Source organism: Erithacus rubecula (genome assembly GCF_903797595.1).
Source record: "Erithacus rubecula genome assembly, chromosome: 3".
NCBI lineage: Eukaryota > Metazoa > Chordata > Aves > Passeriformes > Muscicapidae > Erithacus > Erithacus rubecula.
In genome coordinates, this window is record NC_136689.1 from 102,815,994 (window position 1) to 102,835,613 (window position 19,620).

Genomic DNA, 19,620 nt, shown 5'->3' on the forward strand with positions numbered 1-19,620 from the left:
CAGCAATTAGAACTGCATTCCCATGTTGAACATCCCCAGTGTTAGCCTTGTGTGAACTGTGCTCACTGCCACAACTGCTGGAGCTGTTCCAGTGAGGAGCCACCCAGCCTCTCTGTGCTGACATGGTGTAGTCATGGGGGGCAGGCAGGAACTAAATGCATGAAGTGTTCAGTGCTGTGTGACCTGCCCTGACCCAACAGCCAGGCTGCTTCTGCAGCTCTCAGACTCACACCTGGAAGCTGCACAGCAGTCAAGACAGATTTTAAGAAGCTCTGGCCAGAGTAGAGGCTTCCTGCAAATGGAACAGGTATTGAACTCCTGCATTTACAGGTCACTGTGTGCTGGCCCCTCACAGGAAAGGCTGCCAAGGAAAAAGCTTTCCCTTATCTATGCAAATATGTCTCAGCATCAGGACCTGGGTAATTCAAGTAGGGGCTAGAATAAAAATAGAAAGCATCTCATTGCCTTATTAACAGTTTCAATAGTCCACTCAAAGCTCAAGCTGCAGGAAGCTCTCAGTTCCCCAGTGCCCCCATCCCCTAGAAGCAGACCCTTACTTAGGGAGAAAAGAAACAGTACCTGTCCTCACTGCAGCAGGTTTTGGATGGGGTTTGCTCAAAGAGGTCAGCACTGTTGAACACCACTCACTTTAGACTAGATGCAAGAAGTTTTGAAGCCTTTATTTAGTAGCAATTAAATTATTCAATTAACACTAACCTCCAGACAGCAGTTAAAATATTGTACAAAGAGCAGCTTGCCCTCCAGAAGCTCTGTACACAGTTCAATATAAACAGACTAAGTTTGAATGCACCCCACTGAAAAGGGGTAAAGCAGCTGTGCACAGGAGGCCTCACTGAGGTGCTGTACTACCTTTGAAATGCACAAGACTTCCTCCCAGGGAGTTTGCACAGTACAGACACAGTCCTGTCCCCCTGCCATGCTCCACCAGGTCATTCCTGGACTGATTAGGTTCTTTCAGTGGTGCTGGGCACCGGAACTTCTAGTGCATGAAACAGATTCTTTTAAAACCTGTTACTAGTGTGCAGTTCAAATCAAATCTGTAGATATTTAAATGGCTCTTAATTCCTTAAACCGTAAGGTTGGTAGCAAAACAGGAGAGCAAAATTCAAAACACACTGCACAAAACATTGAATAAATAACCTCTGAGTAATGTTACCAGCTTAAACAACTGCATTACTGCTCCAGAGATGGGAACACTTCTGGAATAGCCTGAGAAGCTCAGGCTTCAAGGGAATTACTTTAGTAAAAGAAAAGTCACTTTATGAAAAATTACATCTTTACAGAAGTGACACTCTTGTCTTCATTTAAGAATAGAATATTGCAATTATTTTGTGTGCTCTTTAAACATTCCCATGTCACAATAAATAAAACCAGTTTTACTTGTGCCAATGTTATCTACAAAATAAAGTATTCACAGAACAGCTGAAGGTGTTCTATTCCTCATACACCACAACCTAATATAGGTGTACTCAGGGCAGCTTGAAACCACAGAGACTTTGTCCGTGCAGGACCCACCATCAGCCAGAAAAGTTATTCCCCTACTTTAAGGACTGCAGATCATGTACCACCAGATTTATTGCAGAGATGCTTAATATTCTGTTTGATAACATGTCAGTATTTTCAGGAGATAAGTAGAACAAGGGAAAACATTAAAATGGATTAAGACTTATTTGTATCAGTCAGAGGCTCCTTACTGCATTTTAATAAATATCAGGCAAGTTAAAGTAGTTTCTGTCCCAGTAGTTGCCAGAGTAAAGCCAGTCCTGTGTACCAGTGTGGGGATTGGGGCCTTGGTGGAACCATCTGCAAGGAAACACACAGCATGTTAGTGAAGCTATTAACACTCACTTGTACAAGTTCAGAACTGCTTTGCTGCATCTTCAGCAATTTACTGCACAAAATAATTATTGCAGGAATCCTCTTGGTTTTAAATTTATAAGTGAGTTTATAGTCATCTTCATTGACTAAATTTCCCCATTGCTACACTGCTTAAATATCTCTGAGATGGAATTACTGACACCAGTGTTTTGCCATTTGAAGCTGCCAAGATTACTTCATAAAAATGGACAGATACATCTTTATTTCAAAGCAGTTGTGAACAACCACTCTGGCATGCACAAGCAGTAATAGTTTTTGCAAGACATGTAAACACCACAAGCACTGCAGTCCTGAAAACAAGTATTTCCCTGGATCTAGATAACTCCTTGTTTTTTAAAGCCTTGTTTTGCAATGCACTTCATCATAGAATTGTAGAGTGACCTGGGTTGGAAAGCACCTTAAAAACCATCACCTTCTTTGACCTTTCTTTTCTGGTTAACATATGTGTAGATGCCATTTGTATTATTTTTGTCATGCTTTGTCAAGTTCCCGCTTCACCTTGGCCTGCCTTACCCCATCCCTATAAAACTCATCTCTCTACTCTTCACAGGTGGCTCATCCTTGTTTCCACTGTTTGTGCATTTGCTTCCTGCCCTTGGGTTTGACCAGCAGGTAACTCAGAACAAGTGTGCCAGCCTACCCTCAGTGTAGATAAAACATCACAGGCTGCAGGAAAAAATTCTGGATTATTATAAGTTAACTATGTTGTGTTACTCTGCTGGCAGCAGGAGACTCAATCTGAGTGCCCAGAAAGCTGATTCCATCTGCATGGAGCTACTTGCAAGCTTTTGCTAAGCTAGTTATTAATAGAAACACTCAAGTTGAGCACCTGCTGTCTTTCTTCTCCCCCTCTGCTTAATCTGGAGGCACCATACAGCACACAGTGAATGCCACTTTCTGTTTGGCCCACTTACTCAATCTTGTGCCTCAACAGCCCACAGTACCAGACCTCAAGCACTTTAACTTCCTTCTGTATTTTTCCAAGCCATATTTATGGCAGGAGACAGCTTGGCAGAAGCTGTTTCTGTGGTTAATGTGCTCCACAGCTTCCTATCACCTCCTCACTGACCACAGAAGCCAGTTGTTTCTGTGACTCACTGTAGTGACCACAATCACTTAAGTAAATCATATGTGTGCAAGGCTGCCTGTTTAACTCTGCTCTTCCCTTCTCCAGCACCATAATGCTTCAGAATAGAAAAAGTACATTTGAACCAAATGTGACTTGATCTCTTCAAAAGGCAAAAGCTTAAAAGCCACCAGTACTGCAGGGTTATGTTCCTGTTAGCAGGGCAGCTAACAAGCAACTCTTGCTTGGCTCAAAGCACTTGAGCTGTGCTGGAAGAAATGCCTTGTGCTGCCTTCCCAGGAGTAACTGAACAGGTGAACACTCCAGTGGTTCTCCTACTGCCCTGGCTGAGTTAACTGAGTTCAACAGAAGTCATTCACTCCTAGTACTGTACAAAGCTCATTCCTGCTTCTCCTACAGGACGAGTCAGCTATTCCCAAATAAGAGGTGTATGGATCAGCTTAAGTGTCCAGTTCACTGGTGACAGCAGCTCATTCCAGAGCTAAAGCCAAACATTTGCTATGAAACAGGGCTATAAGCACAGTGACCTCACGTCTCAGATTAAGAAATTCTATCACCCCAGAGCTCATTAGTGTGTCTTCAACAATTGTACAGGTCAGGACAGAATGCCCCTCCTCCAGTGTCTACCTACTTCAATAGGAAGAGGAAAGGCGTGGGAAGAACTAAGTTTGAGAGACATGCAAGACCTAAACCAGTCAGTGCTGTGGGAAAGATGGGACAGATTTCATCAAAATCAACAGACCACTGCTGTATTTCAGAACTGAATTAAAATATTTTTACTCAAAACTTAAGATTACTGGTCAGCATCTAAAATATTAAGTTTTCAACAAAAATCACATCTTGAGAAACACCAAGACCTCACTTCTAAAGTGGATTCAGAATAATAACATATATATATATAATATATATATAAAATCACTGGGCACTTTGGAGAATTGTCTTAGGAAGAAGGAAAAGAAGGAATTCTACTAGACAAAGCAAGAAACTTGATTTTCTGTGGCAAGGAAATGGCAATAGTTTAGACACAATTTCATAATGCACTGCAGAGAAAGACCTACAGATGACCTGGGAACAAGTAGGAGAGTTCTTCACAGCATGCACTTGTCCCCCCTATAGCACAACTCTTCCTATACTTAACATTCAGCCTTTATAGGCAGCCACACCTGGCATTCCTACTAAAGAGATCAGACACCAAGAATTTTCTGCCAAAGCTTTAGAAACATCCAGGAAAGCAAAGAGTTCTTGAAGGATGTCCCAGACTCATGCTGAACAGGTCCACACAATCTGCACAACAGCAACAGCAGAACCTTGTGAATGGCATCTGTGCTAATTATATAACCCAAAAAACAGCTTCATGGGAATCCCCCAGTTTCCATCCTCAGGAGTTTTGAGCTACATTTAAGCTACTTCAGGCACCTGGAAGAATACTATGTAACTGTCCCACATTTAAAACACCTGGTGAGAGCTAGAACCACTCTGAATTCAGGAAGGAAAGAGAGAGGTGCAAGGCTGTCCAGCACTTAGAAGCTTTACAAAGATGTTATTCTTCATCAGTCTCTATGCAAACAAACCCAAACACTTCAGAAGAGCAGGCACAGGAAAAAGACAAAGGCAGACATGTCCAAACCTGGGATTTTGGGATGATGGGTGACTTCATTTAAAAAAAAAAAAAAAAAAAAAAAAAAAAAAAAAAAAAAAAAGGAAAATGTGTTTTATTTTTACAAACATTTTAAAGATATTTAATCCAGAGTGTATGACTGTATTAATTATAGAGAAGACAGGAACCTTGCTTACTTAAAGTTTAGCCCTATGGTTGTTTTTCCTGAGAAGATAATGCCAACTTACTACTTTGTCTGGTCAAACTAGATTCATCTGGTCAGATTTTCACAGTTTCTTCTTCTTAGCTTGTGTGTAACAGCTCCCAGTTGACTCCTCATAGTTTAAAGAAAACCCCAAAAAAATCCCCAAAACATCCTGGCAGGTCCCTTGTATGCTAACTTTTCCCTTAGCTCCTCTTCTGTAGTTGGGGGCTCCCTGGGTGATACACTTTGAGAACACAGCACTGTCAGCACAGAGCCACCAGGCTGAGAAGTCATGGGCAAGCTCACAAGGAAGCAATTCCTCTCTTTGGCCAGGCATGCAAATTTGAGGCAATTACAACAACACTCCTTACGAGCAGCAATCAGAGTAACACCTTTGTCATGTCAGAACCAAGAAGTGCTCAGAGAAGACACCAGTTTGTATTTGCACATGGCTGTGCAAGCAGTGAGGGAAGGAGCGCAGAGCACGCCTGGCGCTTCCCCCTGCAAGCACTACATCCTGCTGGGACCGAGCCTGCAAACAACAGCAGCACTGCCAGACCTGATGCTGTCTGTCTGCTCTTCATGCTGGCACAACACTCCCTGCATGTCACCAGTGGAGACTGCCACTTAACCTGAATGTTCAAAGCCTTTACATCACTGCACACACAGGCAAGGGCACCAACCTCGTCTTCCAGTCTTCCTCTGACTTGGAGCGGTTTTTGCGGGCGGTCCTCTGTTTTTCTTCTAGCCTCTTCTTTTCTTCACTAGCCAGGTCTTGAAGGAATAAAAATACACAAAAATACAGAAGATGGTAAAGCACAATAGATAAGGCAGGGACATTATTTCATCTGACCCTGAAAATTAATAAGGGCAATAGTAGAAAATGTCCATTTAAAAAGGCTTCTATGGAACACTGAAGGTTACTGATTTGGTCTAAAAGCAAAGCTGTGACACAGGATCTGCCAATGGCATCCTAGTCTTCAAGACAGTTAAATATACATTTCCATGGTCTGAGGACCCTGGAAATGTGTCTACATGACAGCAAATGTGAGCTAAGGGAAGTGGCATATGTAGAATTTATTTCAGTAGGGAAACTGAAGATATGATCAATTTATTTCAGAAGTGTGAAGGCCACCTGCTTGTTGAGTTTTGGCTTAAGTTGCTACTAGTGTCTAGTTCCTCATCTCCAGAGGTTTGGAATGCTTATTTCCAAATCACAAAGAACTGTCTCTCTGCAGCATCCCTTCATTTTTTTGGTATTACACTAATGTAGAATCCCGAACAAGCAGAACAGTTGCTTCTTTTTGGCAGGAAGCATGATCAGAAGCTCTGAGGAGTAAGTTATACTCAGAACCAGATTCAATGAAAGTCAATCTCACTTTCCTGAGTCCTCAAAAAGCATTTCATACACATCTTAAGTTGTCCAAGAATGATTTTCTTAACTATTTCTATCAGCCATTTCCTGTCAACTTCCAATCCACTGTGTAACAGCTGCTATACAAACTTGCCACTAGTGTGTCATGAAGGAATATGGTCTGTTGCTAACAGCATAGTTACTTACTCTTCAAATTTAAACAGACAAATTAGTGGGAATGCTCTGAACCAAATATATCCATCATCCTGGCCACAAAACAGTTGTACAGGCAGGGGAGAGTGGTTGTGGGAATTCACTGATCTGTTTTAAAAGCCTCAAAGAAATGGTTATCAGCTTCTGAGAAAAAAGAAGCAAAACTGCTCAGCTGCACTGTATTACACCATGACACTGGTTTTCATTGCTAGATCTCAGACTATTTATCAGAAATCTCACAATTGCTGCCCTATTATACAGCTGAAACTGAATCAGGGTTTCATGACTTACCCCAATCAATTAGCAAGCCAGAGAAGGCAAGAGCCCTCCATACTCTCTACAAAGTCTACAAAGCTGGCCATCCTGCCTTAATACTCTAAAAACATACCACTTCTATTCACTGGAAGTCTCATGTATTTCTAATTCACTGTTGTAGGACAGCACAAGTGTTCCAACTCCCAGTAAAGTAGAATTTTCATCATCAAATGTATTTTTTGCATTGCAGTTTCACTTAAATAGTTTTGACTGCATTTCTCAGTACTGACACAACAAAACACTCCCTTCTCCATCAGGCTGATGGAAACAGACAAACTGAGAAGTTAATGACTATTACCTTAAGACTGTGCAGATATTGTTTATCAACACTGCTTTGGTCACCAGTCTAAACCACAGCAGCAGATATGGGAAACTATGAAGATTAGTTTCAACCCAACTGTCCCCTGTACAGAAGGGTGACACCAGAAGCTCAACCCAGCCTGCAGAATGTTGTGTTAAAGAGTTACTGCCTGGCATTATGGAGGAATGCATGGGGACCTACTTCCTCAAGCTGTTCATTTAACAACTTTTAAGACAAAATAAAAGTGCCTTGGCCCGTGACTGAAGTTACCTATTTCTCCATTTTCCATAGCTCTGATATCTGGTCGTAGCCGGCAGTCGGTTTTGGGAATGACACTCTCCATTTCTTTGTCCAACTCATTCAAAGCCATAGCAAAGCTTGTAAAATTATACATCTGGAATTCAGAAACAAAGGTGAAAGGTGACTTTACAACACCTCTAGCTACTGTCTAAAAGTAGAACTAAAAGAGAACTGCTGTCTAAAAACAAGCATCCAAGTGATTTTGTATTGCTTAATCACTCAATATAGGATTGCTCAAGATTCCACAAAACTGCACTGTCAGGCTGTGTACATGATCCTTGGTGTTTCTGTTTAAGGAGGACAGCATCCAATTACTAGTGCACTATTTCCCTCTTATCTTTTTCCAGTCCTACTGGTATTTTTTCTATCTCTGTAGAGAGATTTCCTCCTTGATCAATGCAGTGGGGGCATCTTTTCTATACCAATTCTTTGTTTTCTCAGTTACACATAATACCCTTGTATTTTGCCTAGTGGTTCTCCACCTTCACAGCCCTTCACACACCAACTTGTGCCATGCAGGTCTCTTCTTAGAAATGTCTGGCCTCTAATAAAGCACTTCAATGTGATTTCTTACAAGGTTGGTGCCTCAGTGGGGAAGCAGGGTGGATAGAAGAGGTGGGGATCTACATGAAGAATCCCATTTTCCAGAGAAATTTCACAAAATTTCTAACTCTAGATTGATGCCTGTGGCAGTTATCCTTCATATTCCACATTAGAAAGTTACAGTTGTGGTGGGGGAGCTTTTTGCAATAAAGAGGTAAATTCAGACTTGCTAATGACAAAGGCAACAAATGAATGTGCTTTGTGTAAACCATAGCAATAACAGAATAGCACACACTTTCATTAAGGAAAAGCATAGCTGACCTGTGCTGAATTTGGAGGTCTTGGAGTTATCTTCCATAGCAAAACACTTCCAGGAATAACATACACACTCTCAGAGTCTGGCAATGGCATCTCATCTGATTCCTCAGTATTGCCCACCTAAAGGCAGCACAGGGAGAAAAGAGCAGCTCTTTGAGGTCATGAAACATTTATACCAAATCTTACTTACAGAACTTACAGAAAATTACGGCCTTGACTAAAGGTAATTTCAGCAAAGAAACTTTTCTTGTCAATGACTGAGGCATGAACATAGCACACATACTCACAATTCCCTCCCAGTGGAACTCTACCAAGTTTCTTGCATCAAATCTTTGTAGATGTAAGCTGGGTGTTCAAGCACTAAGAAATGTCAATTTTTCCACCTCAGAGATGTCCTGTTTCCTCAAGCACAAGCATTTCAAGCCTGATACTTAGCTTCACTACTGCTTCATTAAAGGTGAAGAATAGAAGCCACATTCCTCATCCTTCCACAACAAAGAAATACCAGCACATAATGGAGATGCTGCCCAGTTTGTCCATAACAAAAAGCCTTTCCTACTGCTCTGTGCCCAGAGGAACCTTCCTTTGCATTAACCACTGCACTACTGAAATGGCAAACTGCAAATGTGAAATGAATATCCTAAATGAGCTACAGCTTCTGGAAAGGGTATGAAGGGTGACATATATGACCTGAGGCAGCTGTAGCCACAGGACTGTGAAATGCTTTTCCCAAAAAGTAAAAAACTTCACAAAGGGTTACTGGGGTAGGAGAGTAACTGGTGATCACAGTGTAGGTGTGACCTGAACTAGTTCTAAAGCATTTCCCATTTCACACACTGCCTTAGAGCAGCTGCTGCTAACATTAATTCCAGCACAGAAGCGGATGTTGGAAGATTGAACTAAAGCCATGCTGGACAATGAATAAGGCTCTCCCAAGAAAACCTGGTGTCACAACCACAGCTAAAAACAGCAGCACATTTCAAAGATCACTGGAGATTAAAGCCAAACTTAAAGGCAACTAATGCTTTAAATACTTTGGCTACAGGCCAGCAGCTTTAATCCTGCTGCTAATAAGCTTTGCTCTCCCATGGTTGCATGAGATAATACTGAAGACTTCCAGTACCCAATGTGCACTCAGTTGTCCTCTGAGATGATTCACATGTTATGCTTCCAAGAAAATCAGAAGTAGGTAAGGATTCTGCTTCACTGAAGAGCCCTCCACTATGCTTTTAATAATGAACAGTCAGCATAATAATGTGCAGACCAGGATTAGCCCCTCAGCTCTTAGGAAGACAAACAGGACTTTTAGCTGACTATATCTGAACTGTGCTGGCAACCCACCACTATGTTCTTTAAATGTGCCTGATCAGTCCTTCAGAAATTGAGAATTTTGAAGCAGAACACATCAGAAAATTATCCTTGTATCAAAACAAAGACAATCCAGTATCAAACTGTCAAACTCCAAGCCTCTTATACAAAGGCTACAATACACAATGCAATTTCTGCCTTGTTGGACACAATACATTAAAATAGCAGAAGAATTACAGAGAAATGGGTAAAATAAGGATTTTCTTATGTTCTTGTCACAATGATCCATATTTTATGCTCAGTGCTACTCAAGCATTCAGTATATTGCTGTGAGGATAGTTAACAGACCTGCCAAAGCAAGACCTCTGTAAATGAGGTGTCTGTAAATGAAGTACATGTGAGGGCAGTTGCTGTTGCCTACATTTGCACTGAAAATTCTGCACAAAATGCTTCATCTTGATTAAAAAAGACTCCAGTTCATTCAGAGCATAACCATCCTGGTCTAACTGTGGGTCTACTATAACTCTTCTGTTAGTAAAATATCACCTTTGCATACATGAAGGCTTCTCTAGGTTCCCTGAAAAATTATTTTCCCCTAAGTTTTATTTCTATAAAAATGAAAGAGATTCAGAGGAGAATCTGGGATAAGTTGCAAAAGGACTGTCATCCAAGCAGGTTCCCCTCAAGGAAGGCAGAAGCATTTCCTGATTAGTAGCAATGTTGCACTAAGTACTATCTGGAAAAGAGCTACATAAATCTGAAAATTCTAATGAGAAGTTTAAAAAGCCATGTACTTCTGTGCCTGAATGAATCCTTCACTACCACAAAGGGGCAAACTGCATCCAGACATTGTACAGGAGACTTGGCTCACCTAAATGCTCCAAAACCAGAAAACACCAGCTCCTCAGACACAAGAGGCAGTGAGTGGGAGTACATATTCAGCACAGACTACCTGCCTCATATCTAGCATTACAAAACCTTCAGTTTTCTACACAGAAAGAGTTCTGTTAATTAAGTAGGAAAAGCATTTTCCTAGAGTCAGAGTAACACTGCAGCTTGAGCTTTATACAACAGCATGCTGCATTTCAAAGTGAAAAGCAACGATCATCTTGAGCATTTCTGGAAAATGAAAACAGGCAGCTGAACAAAGGCTCAGGGTGTGTTTTTCTTTGTTCCTTCTCCCTGGAGTCCTACCAGTCAGACTCCCAGAGAAGCAGCAATCCCCAGTGCTTTACCACTCTCCTGATGACAAGCACTGCAGCAAGCTTAGATACAGCAACAATCTGAACCTCCACAGGCACAACCACTTTCAGAGTTCTCCAAGTTTCTCATAAGTTTCTTCAAAAACTATCAACACCCAAACAAAAAAAAAACCAAAAAAACAAAACAACCTGGCTGCAGTCACCAAAGGGGAACAATCCCTATTTTAAACTACTATCCAAGGGACTGTTCTTCACCAAGCTGTATGTTGTCACCATCACTGTTCATCCTAAACAAAAAAAGCTTCCTGTTGACCAGAAGTTTGGAAGAATTATGACTGAGGATTTTTTACAACAGGAAAAAAAAAATCATTTGTGAAGAAAAATAAAAAACTGCCAGCACTTCTACAGTTGTGGAAAGTTAATAGAAAGCAATTAAAAATTCCTTGTAAAAGCTGGAAAATATGATCTTCTATCAAGTTAAGAAACTAACCTGTCCTGTTTCTAAGAATCAAAATGCTCTCACTGTCATATGTTATAGTGAGAGACAGTTGAGATAGATATATAGCTATATAGCTATATATCTATGTATGTATATGTATAGAGTTGGTCCATGATTAGAAATGGCCAAACTAATGCATATGTTATTTCCTCCATGTCACTGGGGAGGAAGAGGCAGGTAATGAACCAGACAGTATTTAGATCACATCAAGTTTTGGGAAGTTTGAATACAAATCCAAGAAAAGAAAAGCATTTTATCCCTTATTATTGGTACTCATCCAATCTGTTTTGTATTCTACTAGGAAAGAAGGTAAGTGAAGGAAATCATAATGCTCTTAAATGCTACTAAAACATTTAGCTGTTTTATCATGCTTTTGAGATCCCATCTCTTTACATGATTAATACCTGTTTACTGCTTTTCTTCTCTTCTGTATTTTTCTTGTCGTTTTTCTTGTAAGCTTCAAATGTAGCTGGGTCAACACTGTACAAACACTCAGTCCACTTCCCGTACAATGCACAGAGTTTCTTTTTGCTGTCAAAAAAAAGCAGGCTTTTCAGCAGAATTCATAACCCTGCTATTGCAGGTTCCTGCCAGGGACAGCCTCTGTTGAAGGCATTGGGTTCTACAGCTCTCCTCAGAACCAAGGGCAGTCATTTGTTTCCCATTTAGAATCAAGCTGTTACCTTTTGTCCTGAATGTAGCCTTCAACTTTGTGCAGCTCCTTCCCAAAGAGGCCACAGGGCTTGAAGCTTAGCACACATTTCTCACCAGTTCTAAAGGCAGAACAAGAGAGCACCAATTACTTCCGAATGCTTTTCCTTTTCAAACCTGCAGGAGGTGAAAACACTCACATCTTAACTTACTTATGGTTAGTTATTTCCACGTTTCCATACTGCTCGATCCAAAGTTTGCCCACAATAATGTTATGCACACAGCATGTAGGATTTGTCCATGTGTAGGCTTCATTATGCCTAAGGGAAAAGAATACAAATATACAGTATTTTAATTTTTATAGGATGTCAGTCCTTCAATTAGCCATCATCATGCCAAGTCTTGAAATAGGCATGGCAGTAAGTCAGTAAACTCAATAAATTTATTAATCTATTGCTACTGATTTTATAATCAGCATTATAATAAGTATATAATAAGAATATCAGTATTATCATAATTTTATAATGTTCCTTAAAACAGTGACTGTAGTGCAGTCACTGTTAGCATGGAAAGATATGAGGAAAGCCAACACAGGCATGCTGGCTTTATCAGAACTCATGTCCAGGCACGTAGAGAACATCCATGCCCAGGCCCCACTGCTGCTATTAGCAGCATGTATGGATGGTAGTTCCTTCTATCTTCCCATCCCCTCCTCCCCACAAAGTGATCTGCCCTCAGACTTTGGGATGTGGGTGTTGGACACCTCTGTTCCTAACCCATGGGACTCTGAGGCACTCTAATTATCAAGGATGAGGCACTGTACCTCTTCAATTATTACTGATCCACTTACTCAAGAAGCTCCAAAGTCATCGTGCCTTTTGGTTCTGCTTCCACACTCTTGCCCCAGAATTTGAGTTTAGGATAAATTGATCCATGAAACACAAAATCATTATTTAAACCTTCAGCATAGAAAGCACTGATTGGTGGATGATGGCTGACTTGCTCTGAGAGAAGTCTAAATCCAAGATCATCTCTGCAAAATAAAGATAACCAAACCATGTACCTATGTATCAAGGTATCAAGGGTAGTGAAGTTGCAGCTGTTTTCCCTGAGGTGAAAGGGATAGTTGGACCCATACATAGTTGCTGTACTCAGTGCAAGAGAGTTAAAAGCCTAGGCTAAACTGAAAAGATAAATTTAAACATAGAACATCCTAATTTTAAATAACTAATAACTTAATACAAAAAATAAATAAGAACTACTAGATCTGAGGAGTTGATATAGTTACTTTTGATACTGATCTCTTTCTTAAATCTTCACCTAAACACAGGGCAAAATATTGACTGAAGGAAAGATCTGCCTTAGGTACAGATACACATTAATAGACCTGTGTTGTTTATTAGGTACTCTGAGCACTCCTGTACACTCTTCATGCACAATTTTCATTCATAAGGTTTCAGGGAAAAAAAAGAATTAAACTTGCTTTTGAACCTGGCAAATTTCATTTGGCTGCTCTGAATTGAAAAGTTAAGTAGTTTCTCTTCACTGACAGGTGAATGGTGAACATCAACACATCACATGCACCTGCAGCTGCTGCTAGGAGAATGGCTGGATGCTTATGAGCTGAAGTGCAGTCTGCAAGCCAGCTAACAATCTAATGAAACATCTCTTCCACAAACACCACCTTCAGTGCAGCTCTGTCCATTACCTGATCAGTTCATAGGTCTCTCCAAGCAATGGGTTGAATGGCTTCCCAGTACGTTCCCACTGCGAGGCTACAGCAGACACAGCGAATGCAGCAACACACTGCCCACAAGATAAGATCACACAGTTAATCAACAGTAGCCATGGTGTTACAGAATATCAAAATATTTTCCTAGACAGGTGTCCTGGTTTCTGCAGGGTAGAGATAATTTTCTCCCTAGTTTCTGGTACAGTGCTGTTCTGGATTTAGACTGAGAATAATGCTGATAACTCACTGATGTTTTAGTTGTTGCTAAGTGATGTCTACCAACAAAATCAAGGACTTTTCAACTTTTTATACCACCCTACCAGGCTCTGTTATTACCCCAACATTGGAGCAGGCTGGTGACAACATGTTCACCTGGACAACAGCCAAAATATTTTTGTGCATCTCAGCTCACTCAGGGACAGGGATTGGGTGGGTACTGCCTCATTTATGAATTATTCATCTTCCTCCTCCCCAGTCAGCAGCCACCTCTCCTCTTCCTCCTGTTCTCTCATGCCAGCCCTGCTTCAGAGTAGTCTGTCTTGTTTACATCTTTCTCCTGCTCCCTCTCAGAAGAAACTCCTTCATCCCTTATTAAATGAGCTGACTTTTGCTTCCAATACTTCCTCTGGTGTATAGGGGTGACTGACACCAGCACAGGTTGATTCTTTGATTCAGCAGCAGCACCAGACACAGGAGCTGGAGTAACTCCAGTGCCTCCTGTTTTATTGTCAGATCCTTCTCTTCCCCTTGAGGGCACTGAATAGTGTTGAACAGGGCTCATTAGGCCTGGGCCAGGCCCCAGCACACTTTCTTCAAACATTTTAATAATTTTTCAGGATTCTGCACTTGCTTAGAAGTGAAATTTCAAAACACTGGAGATGCCCACTATCCTAGTGCTTATCCACACTATCCCACACACCCTGCCACTCATAGCTTTCCAACTTTGCAGCAGATCTCTGGGTGGTATCCTTAAAGAGTTGTTTTACCATAAATGAGACCTGAAACACATTCAGGAGATGCAGAAAAGTGGAATTGATATCCTGATGATATTTGAAATTCTCAAGAGTTCCTTAGCCTGGAAGAGAAGGGGATGATGGAAGAAGGGATCTCCCATGTGGATTGACTCTGATGAGAAAAGGCAAAAAGTGTAACTGTGAACTGTTTCCTATAGATGGCTCCCAAAGTGTGGAAATGTTGGCAATGCTGAGTACAAATACCAGCTCAGATGCACCACCAGGAATTCTATCATATCATAAGAGAGTGTTACAAAGTACAACAAAATGCTAACCTTAACCCAGCTCCCAGAGGTGATAAACAGCACAGCAGGGAACATACACAGCAAGTTAGATGTTGCATAACCCAACTCTGAGAACAGTCACAGCAGCTCTACGAGCAAATAAATCAACATTGCAACTAGAGACTATCAAACTAATATCATAAATGCTTATAATGAATTAGTTTTATTATGCTATGGTCAGATCTGCTGTTATCTCAACCCTTCAAGCTCTGCTCCTTGTGGGGTGCCATAAAGGACTACTGTGGTTTAACCCAGCAGGACAAACACCACACATTTGCTCACTGACACCCTTCCCCAACCTAAATGGGATGGGAGACAGACTGAGGGGATAAAAAAGGTGAAATCAGCAGTTTGAGATAAAGGCAGCTTAATAGGGCAGAAAAGCAAGGGAAAATAATAATGATAAAACAATCACAACCATCAAAACAAGTAATCCACAGCACAGTGGTTCACCACCCACCAACTACTGCCCCACCAGATCCTGAGCAGCAGCCATCAGACAGCTTTCCCTTAGTTTATGTACTGAGCTTGACACCATATGGTGTGGAATATCCCTCTGGACAGTTGGGCCCAGCTGTCCCAGCTCTGTCCCCATCCCAGCTTCTTGTGTCACCCAGCCTCCTTGCTGGTGGGGTGGCACACAAGGAGCAGAAAGCCTTTAACTTACTGTAAACACAGCTGAGGCACAAACTAAAACATCAGTGTGTTACCAACATTATTCTAAACCCAAAACACAACACCATACCAGCTTCTAGGAAGAAACTGAACTCTACCCCTGTGAAAACCAGGACAACAAACAAAACTAGTTAATGAATAAGAGAACCCAAGCAAGCAGCAAGTTACAGAGACCACCTGTAGGGAAGGGAGAGCTCCAGGGAGTACCTGCATGCGCTCGGTGGTGCTGGAGAGCGAGCTGGCTTTGTGGATGAGGTACGTGTGCTCCATGTACTCCGTCAGCCGCTGCAGGAAGCTCAGCGGCTCGTTGAAGATCACTGGCATCGTGATCTTGGACAGCTCCTGTGCACAAATGAAACTCCTGTTAGCAGCTGAATGACTGCATGCACTGACCTGCAGTAACCCAAGTGTAATTGGCTTGTTGCAAAAATAAATGATGCTCTTAGCGCTAATGCAATGTGCTTGACCTGGCTCTGCTAATACTGAAAGGACAAAACTCTTATGAGCTCAATAAGCAGAGCTGTGCTGGCATTAAGGCTACTTTTAAAATAAAAAGAAAGCAAACATCAAACTTCCTATCAATGAATGGAATATGAAGGTCAGATGAAACAATGGAAAGAAGCATTAAGGACCCCTTTAAAGACTAAGTTATTAATTATTCCATAAATAGATACAGACCAGCTAATTATGTGAACATTATCCTTTTTTGAAGGTGGGGAGGCAAATGGGGAGAAGAGAATGGGAAAGGGCAGGGAAACGTAGTGGTACAAGAGTAAAAAGAGGGATTCTGTATTCTGAGTAAAAAAGGGGTTTGTAAAGGAATAAGTATTTAAAGGAAACCCTATAGTTTGGATGCTGTTCGTTCTCTCACATTTTTAAAAAGCATGCCCTCTGAATACATACCACAGAAGTTAACAGTTCAATATACATAACAGTTCAAACTGCCTACAGCAGCAAATTAAAAGGGAGCAAGTATGACTGCTGGCCAAGGGTGTGGCAAACAGCACCGTCCTGAGCCTCAACAGCAGCACCTGGCACCAGGAGCCTTGGCAGATACTTTGGTACAAGCCACTACAAATTCTGCTGACCCCACAACTACAGCTTCTCTGCAGATATTGCTGCAAAGCAGAATTCAGGCCCTTTTTTCCTGCACACACCTTATGCAAGACAGCCTTTCAATCTGTTCTTTTTATTCTGTAACACTTTTCCACTAAAGTGTTACAAAATACAAAGGGCTTCTCCACACTGGGAGAAGCCTCAGAGACTTCACATCAGCTCCAGAGGGTTGGAGCTAATGATGCAGGCATTCCCCAGCATTTCCACACCTCACTGCTTGGTGCTGCTCCTAACTACACCAAGGGGAGGAAGAGAAAACAGCAACTAAACCCACAAACCTTCCCTTCTGTACACTGCTGTTAGAGACTGACAGAGGTTTATCAGCAGCAAGTATTTTCAGCCTATTGTGGGATCTAATGGAGAGAAGAGCTTTTCTCAATTCACACCTAGCTGGAAGCAGATTAGCTGCCAACCAGCTAACTCTGATCTGGCCACCATGGAAGGAGGAAGACTCAGGTACTAAGGGGAATGGACAAAAGCAAAATGAAAGTGGTTGTTTTCTGGGGTTGTTTTGCTTTTTCCACAGTCCAAAAAAAATAAAAAAAAAAAAAAAAAAAAAATCCCCCACAAGGTATTTAAAGGGTTCAAGTCAGGAGAAGCTTTTACTGAAAGAATATTGCTCTGACCAAGTCTTACTTTCTTAAGCTGTGAAAGCAAATAAAGCATAAGCAGAAAATTAAAAATAAACAAACTAAAGCAAACAAATTATCCCCATTAACAAACAGAAAAACACATACAAAAGACCTCTTCTCCCAAACAAGTTTTCATTTGGGCCTCAGATAAAACAATCACTCCCCATTTTTTATCATAGCTTTCTGATTACCTACCATGCCAATGCATTTTCTTAAGATACTCCAGATACTGAAGTCATTTCTGGAAAACATCGGAGATGGTAAGCTCGTTCTGTGGAAAGGATGAGAGAAAAAAAGCAGAAGTAAAGAAAAGTTTTCCAATACTAACCATGACTAAGAAACAGACTGCTCATTTATGAAAGTAACAGTTTCCCAAGATTTAAATTAAAAACCCAGGGGGAATGACAGTGCTACTTTGAAGCAGTTAAGCTGTTTTACCTACATAGAACATGAATTACTCCAAAACCAGAACAATTAACTTTGCATAACGCCAGAGGAAGGAATGTCTAGAGAAGCCATCAGAACAGTTTTCACAATGGCACCACTGAGATACCTGGTTGTGCATTTGTGAGAAAACTGAAATTAACTGAATAGGCAGGTAAGTATGTTCACTATGTCTGAACAGATCTGAGGGTTAAACAGTGTGGTTGTTTTGGGGTTTTTCTGCTAGCCCACTTCATACTGACAACGAAGGGCCACAACATTTATGGTGCATATTAAAACCAGCCCTCAGGAACAACAGAAAAGGCAGCATCATTAAAGAAGAGCAAGCAGAGCAGCTTGTTCTACAGGGGGCTGACAAATCCTGGAACAAGCCATAAGCATACTTTCAAGGACCAGCATTTAGGCTGAGAACACATTTCTCAGCCTTATGGGAAATCAAGCACAGAGTTTGTTCAGTTTTCTTACTGCTACTGACCAGCTCAACTATTAATCCAATTTACTTCTAGAAAGGTATAAATATTGGTCAAAGTCCTTTGTCCACAACACAAATCCATTTTTGGATCATGAATCTACTGCCAGTGAGCAAAATTAACAATTTTTCTGTTCTTATCAATAGATAAAAATTACCTAGAGCTCACTCAAACTGCATGAACTATTAAAGTTTCAAAGTTTAGTTAACTCTAAATTATTGTGTTGCCCTCCTAACCAAAGTTGTCTTGCTCTGCTCAAGGCAGCTAAAGCAATCTTTTTCAGACTGTGAACAGGTTGTACCTTCCTTCTCCACCCCACCTCTCTGATAAACAGAAACACAGCTTAGAGAAAAAAAAACATAGTCAGGTAAACTGTTTCAGTAGCTCTACTTCCTGTGCTACCTCCCCTACTTATCTGCCACTGGAACACCTTTACCAGGGCTGATAACCAGTTTTCAGAAAGAACAAAAAAAAAAAAAAAAAAAAGTTCCTTAAAAATCCAACAAGCCCCATCCCATCAAAAGCCAAGTCATATGTTTGATCTCCTCATGGTAGCAAACTACTGTGTTAGCAAGTGGCTACAAGCCCAACACAAACTTGTTCTACTCAGCTCCCCTGCAAAGGATGAGTGGGTAAGAGGATTTATTTTAATTGACCAACATACCACCACTCACTCCCTATTCTGACTTTTCACTGACATAAAAGTGTTTTGTGAAACAGCTAATCTTGAATAATATTAGGTATAAAATACTTCTGTGGATGTTTTGATACAAATGTCCAGGAGAGGACAGTGTCCACCAACTATCCAGGCTTATCTTCATTTGTAATGTTAACTTGTTTTTCCTGTGTGTCCTTTAATGCAGGCAGGCAGCAGAGTGGGTATTTGTGTTTAAGTAAGCCCTTCTGCAAGTTAAACACATTAACCCTCACTTTGCTGAAGTATACAAAGAAATTACTTTCCTTACATACTAAAACTTGCATTTTCATTGAAGTTAACCTGCTCTTCTGCTCAATTTGTTTAATCACTTGAAAGCTGGCATTCAGTTTCAGCCCCTCATCTGTATTTGCTGCTTATATCGGTCAAACTGCTATGGGAGTCAGCTCTCTCCTCCCTCTAAAACACACACACACACAGAAAAAACAAACAAAGCAGTTTTAAGCCAGCAAGGAAGATCCCAGGGACAAGTAAGGACATGTGGACTAATGACAGGCAGCCAAGACAAGCCAGGCCTACTAACCTTGACATATTCCCTGTGATTAAACAAATGGTTTTTGAATACAAAAATTTCCCTCCAGATGCCAATTCCAAAAACAACTCAGGAAGTTAATTTTAGCTTTAAGTGACAAAAACATCTGCTGGAATTTCTGTGCAGTAGAACGGATCAGAAGCATTTAGGATCCTTCATTTAAACAAAAACACTTGTCCAAAGCATTAGCTATTACACATCAACTGCTACAGGAA

At 41.0% G+C, this 19,620-nt stretch overlaps 1 protein-coding gene across 6 annotated transcripts in view; it reads right to left on the bottom strand.

Annotated features, from left to right (window-relative positions):
* Window positions 1-659: 659 nt before the first annotated feature.
* Window positions 660-19,620, bottom strand: part of OSBPL1A (oxysterol binding protein like 1A) — a 75,843-nt gene continuing 56,882 nt past the window's right edge. For 4 of the 6 annotated variants that reach the window (XM_079300781.1, XM_079300783.1, XM_079300782.1 and 1 more), the window contains 12 exons: window positions 17,440-17,515; window positions 15,704-15,838; window positions 13,501-13,598; window positions 12,643-12,825; window positions 12,005-12,112; window positions 11,825-11,914; window positions 11,546-11,672; window positions 8,136-8,252; window positions 7,242-7,365; window positions 5,472-5,562; window positions 4,614-4,637; window positions 660-1,824 (listed from right to left, as the gene is read on the bottom strand). In XM_079300781.1, coding sequence (XP_079156907.1) covers window positions 1,722-1,824; window positions 4,614-4,637; window positions 5,472-5,562; window positions 7,242-7,365; window positions 8,136-8,252; window positions 11,546-11,672; window positions 11,825-11,914; window positions 12,005-12,112; window positions 12,643-12,825; window positions 13,501-13,598; window positions 15,704-15,838; window positions 17,440-17,515 — 1,276 coding nt within the window. In that variant the 3' untranslated portion in view covers window positions 660-1,721. The remainder of the gene's footprint in view (window positions 1,825-4,613; window positions 4,638-5,471; window positions 5,563-7,241; window positions 7,366-8,135; window positions 8,253-11,545; window positions 11,673-11,824; window positions 11,915-12,004; window positions 12,113-12,642; window positions 12,826-13,500; window positions 13,599-15,703; window positions 15,839-17,439; window positions 17,516-19,620) is intronic. The other 2 variants (XM_079300784.1, XM_079300785.1) reach the window with 1 other exon arrangement.